The sequence below is a fragment of the Tupaia chinensis genome, unplaced genomic scaffold, assembly GCF_000334495.1.
Source record: "Tupaia chinensis unplaced genomic scaffold, TupChi_1.0 Scaffold144682_1, whole genome shotgun sequence".
Lineage (NCBI taxonomy): Eukaryota > Metazoa > Chordata > Mammalia > Scandentia > Tupaiidae > Tupaia > Tupaia belangeri.
Window position 1 is genome coordinate 156676 of NW_006204543.1, and position 8626 is coordinate 165301.

The window sequence follows — 8626 nt, forward strand, 5'->3', positions numbered from 1 at the left end:
TTTTTGGAAGGACGCACCCCCACCCCGCCGGCGCCCGCCGTTCGATGGTCAGCATCCTCGGGACCTCGACTCCCGACAGCACGCTGAAGAGCCCTCAGAACGAGGGTACTTCCCCCGCTTTGAAGAGCCAGCTGCCCTGGCCTATGACAGCAGGCCGCGCTGTGAGCAGCTGCCTAAGACCTCCACTCTGCGGCAGGGGGAGCAGCCAGTCCCTGCGTGCGGCATGCCTGCTAGGTACAGGCCAGAAGCTCAGCTCTGCGCTTCGGCAGGCCCTAAGTCGTCCGAGTCCAAGCAGTACTTCGACCAGTACCCACGGGGTTATGAGCACATGCCTTCCCAAGGGCTTCCCGACCAGCACCCGCGAGGCCATGAGCACATGCCTTCCCAAGGACTTCCTGACCAGCACCCGAGAGGCCATGAGCACATGCCTTCCCAAGGGCTTCCCGACCAGCACCTGCGGGGCCATGAGCACGTACCGTCCCAAGGGCTCAGCTCCAAAACAGGTCACTACGAGCCTCTGCCTGCTGCTGTGGCTGTCCCTCCTCTGATGGCCTCCTCTCAGCAGAAGCCAGAGGTTCTGCCTCCCAACACCAAGCCACTGCCTCCTCCACCAGCCCTCACGGAGGAGGAGGACCCAGCAATGAGGCCACAGTCTGTGCTCACCAGAGTCAGAATGTTCGAGAACAAAAGGTCTGCGTCTCTGGAGAACAAGAAGGATGGGAATGACACTGCCAGCTCTAAGGTGAGGGAGCAGCTGCCACGGTGTGCGGGCGTGCCCCACGCCACGCGGGTCAGGGCCTCCCCACTCTCCCTCCACCTTAACATAGTCGGTGTTGTGACCTGTTCCTTGGGCTTGTCTTCCCTACAGCCTCCAGAGGCGGCGTCGAAGCCTGCAGGTGCTCCTGCCGTGGGTGCCAAGCCCATCGCTCACAGTCCGTTCGGTGAGCATGACAAGACCCTGCACAGGTGAGCCCTGGTGGGGTTCACGGCACCGAGAGCGACTGGGAGTCTGAGCTCAGTCATAGAGTGCGTTCTCTCTGTGTTAGGACAGGGTGTAAAACGGGCAGAGGATCTCATTCGTCCTCGTGTAAAAAGCTCTCAGCTCTCTTAAGACAGTGGCATGGTGCTTAAGGTGCTGGCCTCCCACATGGCTGACTGCAGTGCAAGTTCTGGACCTGGCAGCTTGCTGTCTCAGTCCCCCAACCCCTGTCTCTCTCTAGTGAGTACTTATGCCGGATAGCAAATTAGATGTTAATAATAAATAAAATTAAATCTTTAAAAAGAAAAAAAAAAAACAGCAATCCTAGAATAAAAAATTAAAAGCTTGGGACCAACAGATGACATACTGGTTGTGTCACTGGACTCCCACACGGCCATCCGTGGTTTGAGTCCCAGACCTGAAAGCTTGAAACTTAGGCTGGGTGCATGTGCATGCGTACCCAAAATCTTGAGAGGAGAATGGAGGAGAAGGGGTTGTGGCATGGCCATCCCTTTTGGGGGGTGATTTCTCGCTCTCTGTCTCTGTCTCTCTGGTGAGCACACGTGCCTATAGCAGAAACCTCTTCCCCAAAAAAGCAGCTTTTATGGTGTCTTTGGTAACAATTTTCTGTACTCCTTTGTAAATGAGTCTTTTTTTTTTTTTAAGAACATTCTTTTCATTTATTTTACTTATTTATTTATTTTTATTAGTTTCTATAGGGGACATGCTTTCACTAGAGAGAAAGCTGCCAGGTCTGGGACTCAAACTGTGTGTGTGTGTGGTTTTTTATTTTTTAAGGATTTTTAAAAATTTAACTTTATTTATTTGCTTATTGTAATTTGACCAGAGAGGGACAGAGCAAGAGCAAAAGAGAGGGGGTGATAGTGAGAAAGCTAGCCACCAGGTCTGGGACTTGAGTCGTGGTTGGGTACGGGGGAGTCCAGCACTCTTAACCACCATGCCACCTGCTGCTCCCATCTGTTTTTCTTTTCAAAGTACTTTGAGACGGGACCAGCAGATGGCGTAATGGTTACGATGCTGGACTAGCACATAGTCAACCACGATTTGAATCCTGGACCCAGCAGCTTTAAACTCACATCGGGTGCCTGTGCGTGCATGCCTAAAATCCTAAGAGGAGACTGGAGGAGAAGGAATTGCAGCATGGCCATTCCCCCTGGGGGGTGATTTCTTGCTCTCTGTCTCTGTCTGTCTCTCTGGCAAGCACACATGCCTATAGCAAAAACCTCTTTTAAGAAAAGCTCTTTGAGACAAACCGTGCTCTCGTTCTCAGTGGTAGGGGCCAGACTCAGACTGGTGGGAGAGAGTACAGTTCTTACGTACCTGCCCTGTGCTGAGCACACCACGCAGTCACTGCTGTTCTCCACACTTCCAGGGCAGGGCTGAGTACCTCGCAGCAGGGCTCGCTAGACCTGAGAGAACTGCAGGGGTGGCCTTACCCACAGGCCTGTCGCACAGACTGAGTAAGTCCTGATAGGTGTGCCTGCACTGGCCATGAGGAGGAACGACCGTCTAATGTGACTCCCACCCCCGTCAGCTCTCTGGCCCTGAACCTTAGGCTCCAGGCGTCCACTTGCTCGCAGGAAAATCGTTTCTCGGTCTGGATTAAAGTTCTCCAAGTTGACTACTTCCTGTTGCTGACATCAAGTTCAACATCACCATTTTGGTTATATTTCTCTCTCTCTCTCTCTCTCTCTCTCTCTCTTTTTAAACTGCTTTCAACAAGCTGTGGGGGTCTCTAATAATTTTTGAGCTTATTAAATTTTGTTAGACTCATAAGCCAGGAAGGATAGGGCATGTGTGCTCACCAGAGAGAGAGACAGAGATAAGTCACTTCCCCGGGAGATGGCCGCACTTCAGTCCCTTCTCTTCCATTCTCCTCCTGAGATTTAGGGATGCGTGCACACACACCTGGCATGATTTTTAAGCCACCAGGTCTGAGACCCGAATGGTGGTGGGCCATGTGGGAATCAGCACCTGACCACTATGGCACCTCCTGGCCCATGAGGCTACCTTTTTAGGAGTATCCTCTCCAAGGACATAGCATTTGGGAATCCATTGACTGCTCGGATCCCGAATAATCAACAGCTACTGAAACGGTTAAGAGAAGGATTACATACATTGTTTTCTCTGTAAAATGAACACCTAAAAAGGTCTTCTACTTGTTCTTATTTGTCAGAATCCCAGAACCTCAAAAACCTCAACTGAAACCACCTGAAGATATTGTTCGAGCAAACCATTACGATCCTGAGGAAGATGAAGAATATTACCGAAAACAGCTTTCGTACTTTGACCGACGAAATTTTGAAGGCAAGCCTCCTGCACACATTCCTGCCAATCTCTCAGAGCCTGCCAAGCCAGCTCACTCTCAGAATCAGCCGAATTTCTCTAGTTACCCTTCAAAGTGAGTGATTTCCCCTAAGACCTACCTTTTAAAAGTGAGGTGGAACATGAAGGTTTGATTGCCCAGGGCGGATCTACCCGTGGGAAGCGGTGGGTTGTGAAGGAGAAGGCCCTTCGTGTAAGACCTGGCCTCTGAGCTGTAGCAGCAGCACCGCACTCGCCTCCTACCTTCGGGATGGCTGTGTTCGGGGTCTTAAACTCCAACCTCACAGGCTGAAACTCCTGTGTTAGAAAAGGTGCTGCCCCGGAAGGGCTCTGAGGGCAGAGTTGGCGTGAGACCAGATTCTTGGTGTGTCGTCAGAGGCTCCCCTCTTGTGCCCATATTTCTGTGCTGGTACTTCTGTTTTTACATGTAAAGATGGACTGTGAGGGGAGCACAGGGGAAACACTGGTGGTTCTTTTTTTCTAAAGGCCGAAAGAGCCTTTCCTGTTTGATTGTAAGAGCTTGTGGGGGCCCCAGGAGTTTCTGGCCTAATTTTATGAGTGAGGAATGGGGGTGCAGCATGACTCCCAGTCTTCTTCCCTGTCCCGTGCCACTCCCTTCTTCTTACCCATATCTTGGGCTTGCCGGTCTCTCTCTTTCTCGTGCCTGCGTGGGTTGTGTCCTGCCGGTGCTCTCTCTGGTGAAAGCCCTGACTGAGGAGGACCATGGTACTGGGAGCCGGATGTAAACGCACCCTGCACAGGTGGACTCATGCTTACACGAACAGAACTGCACGTGGGCGTGGTGGGAGAAGTTGGTTGTGGGCTGACTCTGCAAGGTCTAGGTCGAAGAGCAGGCAGGACGGGGACCCTGGGCATCTGTACAGGCAAGGCCCACGCTCTGTCTCAGAGGCGTGGTGGCTAGGTCAGGCCTGGAGACGGCACGCCTGGAGCCCTCGTGGCAGGCCTGGCTCAGTGCTGGCTTGAGTGAGCTGCAGAGCGTCTCAGCCCCGCCCGGCTGGCACACCAGAGTGCGGGGGACCGAAAGCATTTTTAAAATCTAATTAAATGTTCGGGATTGTGTGACCCTATTGTGTTTGTCATTCATGACTGGGTGAGGATTCTTTTAGAATATTCTTTAAGGTCGCTAATATTAAAAAACCAACATTAATTACCATTGTTTTCAGAGACATCATTCGAAGTGAAACTTACATTTTTTTCTATGATCATCTGCTTAAAATCTGTTGTCTGTATAGAAACCTGTTCATAAGAAATCCAGGTGCAAACCTCAGGTGCCATAGTGTGGGTTTGTCAGATGCAAGCAGTGTCTTGCCCCAGCGTTGTGCACCTCCCACATAGCCCTGCGGCACTCGGTGGCCTCTGGAGAGTCAAGACGCAGCGACCTGGGCCCTGTGCACGGCCTGGCGGGCGTCCTCTTGAGTAAGCTCCCCCCACCTGGGTAGACGCAGTCCTGTCAGACAAGGCCTGGCTGCAGTTCCAGGGCTGTTTTATGTGCCCTTTTTCATGCCTAGAAAATAGGGTACAAGCTTAAATGAACACATGTAGGTTCAGAAAGTCAGTAAAGGTCTTGTTAGGGAATCGAAGCGTTTCGTTTTGTGTTCATTTGATTTTCTAGAAAGAGGACTTAAAAGCTTGCCGTGACGTCCACTTTCAGACGGGGCCCACAGCACTGGCTAGTGTCCAGGAAGGCCTCAGTGACCGAGGAGGTGAAGGGAGCTCTGCCCAGGGCATCGTATAGCAAGTGGGCCCGCCACCCTGCCCTTGAGTGCCGCGGCTCCAGGAAGAACGAGTGTCAAGAGCCATGGTTCCTACAAGGGTGTGTTAGCCCTCAGGAGAGAGAGCGGATGCCCGTCTTGTGAACTTACTCCAGCATCCATTTGATTTTGTTTGCTGCCGGGAGTGTGGTGGGAGTGGGAGTGTTGGACGTTGGCATGGGAATGTGGGTGCCCCCCCTGCCTTTGTGGTGTGCCGCGTTCTCCCATCTCAGAAATGAATGGCTAGACAGCTGGAGGGAGGAGGGTCCTTGGGGATGACTAGGAGGACACTTGCTGTGCCCCCGCCAAGGCTGTATCTCCCTCTAGTCCAGTGAACACAACTTGAACAACGGGAAAATAGCTTAAAATACGGTCGCCCTCTGCCCTGCATTTCGTCCCTCTTTATCACTAGTAGACTTGTCTTTGAGCCTTTTATTATTTCTTAAAGAGCTTTTTTTTTTTTTTTTTTTTTGCTTTAGGGCACATCTGCTCACCAGAGAGACAGAAAGGGAGAAATCACCCCCCTGGAGGATGGCCACACTGCAGTCCCTTCTCCTCTGTTCTCCTTTCAGGAGTTTGGGCATGCTCACACATGCGTCTGGTGTGAGATTCAAGCCACCGTGTCCAGGACTTGAACCATAGTTGACTACATAGGAATATTGTGACATGACCATTGCACCATCTGCTGGTCCCTTGAGCCTTTCTTTTAAGTAAAATACAGAAATAGCAACATTTCTTCCTTTCACATGATAAAGTGCTTAGTTTCTCTTGAAAACACATGTCAGAAACGATGACATGAGAAGGGCAGGCAGCGCCGTGGCTTACTGATCTGTGCAGCCGGGTTAGAGTTGGGAGGTTCAGAGGTCACGGCTTGACGTTCACCACCAAAGCCAGTCAGAAGGTCCCGGGTTCTAAGACAGAGCTAGAAGAGCAGTCTCTATCCAAGCCATGAGAGACATGTCCCAGTACAGAGATGGAGTTACCTTCTGCAGAACAACCAGGGATGTCTTGGCACCAGAAAACCCAGCCTTCAAGACCCAGCTCACTTTGTGGCGTCCAAGTACTCGGTGTGAGAGACGGAGGTCCGGTTGTGAAGCACAGGACGTCGTCAGGAGCAGGGCAGAGCCCGGCGTAGCACTTGTGGGCCCAGCTTGCTCACCGCCAGGCTTAGCTTACGGCTGAGGAGGGGCGACTCTCACTAGATAGGAGCCATGTTTCAGAGATGCACGTGTTTCCACGTCTGGTTCATTCTAGCCTCCTGGGGGTCAGCGCAGCTGTCTTCACTTGGAGAGTTTCTGCCCAGTCCCCACTGCTGTCGCTCACTGGGCCTGCCCCCTCCTGAGCTCCACTACGGACTCGGTCACCTTTGCTCACAGTTAGCAGCTGCAGCAGGAGGGAGGGAAGGAGAGACCTCACGGGCGGGCCTCTAGCAGCAGTGGGTCAGAGCTAAGCCTAAGCCACCGTGCCTCACCAGCTGGTGCCGCCTTGGCTAAGGGCAGTTAGTGGTGTGCTCCTCTGTAGGCCAGATGATGCTGAAATGGTGGATATTTTACAGTGACATTTGCACTCCGTTTGCTGTGAACTTGCTTAGTTAGTGACCATTTTCTTTCGTTTTCTATTGCTCTTGCTATGTCATCACCTAGATTTCTGGGCTCCTACACTAGCTATGGCTACTTGAAAAGGAGCATCAAGGGGTAAGACTGGCATTAATGTGAGGCTGTTCCATGAGATGTCCCTCGCTGTGTCACTGGCATTATGTGCACTTGCAGATTTTAGCGTCATCTCCGAATGCTTAGGCTAAATGCACGAAAGCAAGATTGCAGTGCAGTTTTACAGTAGTCACTAAGACTAGACCCTCCGACCGAGTCTCTGAGAATGGGCGTGTGCCCAGCCCTGTGTCACTGCTCATGCACATAACGCCAGTGCAGTGTGGCACTCGGCAGTGCGGAGACGGAGTGCTGCAATTGTGGGTCTGTTGAAAAGACTGCTCGTGTGTGACTTTCGCGTGCTACATGTTAACAGTTGGCAGTCTGGAAACATAAGCATACATGGTACAAGGTAACTGCAAAGCCTTGTAAAATAAGGCAATAGCTGCTCTAGCCATCTTTAAACAAAAATGCGTTTGGCAATTGAGTAAATGCTCAGTGTTACTGGAGCACAGCTGCGTGCCTGTTCATTTACCCAGTGTCTGGGACTGCTTTGAGGCTGTAGCAGCAAAGTTCGAGTAGTTGTGACAGATGCTACGTGGGCCAAAACCAACAACTTGACTGTCCCTTCATCATTGAAAAATTGCCGAAATACTATTTTTATGGTGCTTGGAGTATCCCAGAGACCAAAGCTTTGTACCAAACCTAAGGAAGGTTTGTGCCAAGTATGCTTTCCAAAAAGTTCGAATAGTTGTGACAGATGCTACATGGGCCAAAAACCCAACAACTTGACTGTCTGACCCTTCATCATTGAAAAATTGCCGAAATACTATTTTTTATGGTGCTTGGAGTATCCCAGAAACCAAAGCTTTGTACCAAACCTAAGGAAGGTTTGTGCCAAGTATGCTTTCCAAAATATTTGCAAGACTTTTAAGCCTACCTGTCATTACTGGTTTTTTGTAAATAACATAATTAAATCTTAACAGTATACCCAAAATTTCATCTGCCCTTTGTCGCCATCTTCTGATGTTTTAATAGCGTCTGTAAAGTATCCGTGCTGTCTTGACATCTCTTGTGCTGACGAGTGGTTCAGTTTGTTCGTATAGTTTGGTAGATCAGCTACACAGACTCATGACAGTACGTTATGAAACTTACAGGTTTCTCTTTCTTTTTTTTTTAAACCTAGGGATACTTGGAGTGATAAGAGTTTGTTTTGTAAATGCGAGTTCATTTTCAGATGTTGGAGTTTTCTTTCTTTAACAGGGGCAAGCCTCCTGAAGCTGATGCTGCAGACAGATCGTTTGGTGAGAAGCGCTATGACCCGGTCCTGGCCACCCCGCCGCCTCCTCCACTGCCCTCCCAGTACTCACAGCCAGCCCAGCCCGGCAGCAGCTTTGCAATCCAGACGCACCCTAAGGGAGGCCACAGTGAAGGTGGGCCTCAGCCGTTGGCATTGTCACTGTGACGTAGTTGTACTTGGTAAAGCCGGTTCTTGTCATTTCTACGCAAAATGATCTTTATGTTGAAAACCGTAGACCTTTGGGGTGGGCACAGTGAAAGCTAAGGGTTTTGTGACTGTGAGCATTACATTAGACAGACTTTTTATTTTTAGCGTGGTAGACTTTAATTTAATTAACATAGCTCAATCCTCTACCAGTTTCTAGGCCTGTGGGATGCAGTACTTGTTTACCAGTACTGAGGTCTAGATTTAAATCTTCGGAGTGGTGGTGCTGAAAATTATCATACGCCACAGTCACACCTGGACATAGGGAGGCCACAGGGTTCCACCTGGACTTCTCAGCATGCCTTGCTTTCGCCTTTATGTTCCTGGGTGACTGACACCCAGCTCCAGCCTTTCCATGGTAACAGCTGTGTAATGTCTT

At 50.5% G+C, this 8626-nt stretch overlaps 1 protein-coding gene across 1 annotated transcript in view; it reads left to right on the top strand.

The window, feature by feature from the left end:
- TJP1 (tight junction protein 1) overlaps nt 1-8626 on the top strand; it is a gene marked incomplete at its 5' end in the record, with an annotated part of 156196 nt that overhangs the window by 139341 nt on the left and 8229 nt on the right. Inside the window, 4 exon segments of the mRNA XM_027767793.1 lie at nt 46-742; nt 869-966; nt 3177-3401; nt 8007-8176. Of these exon segments, the coding sequence (XP_027623594.1) occupies nt 46-742; nt 869-966; nt 3177-3401; nt 8007-8176 (1190 nt within the window).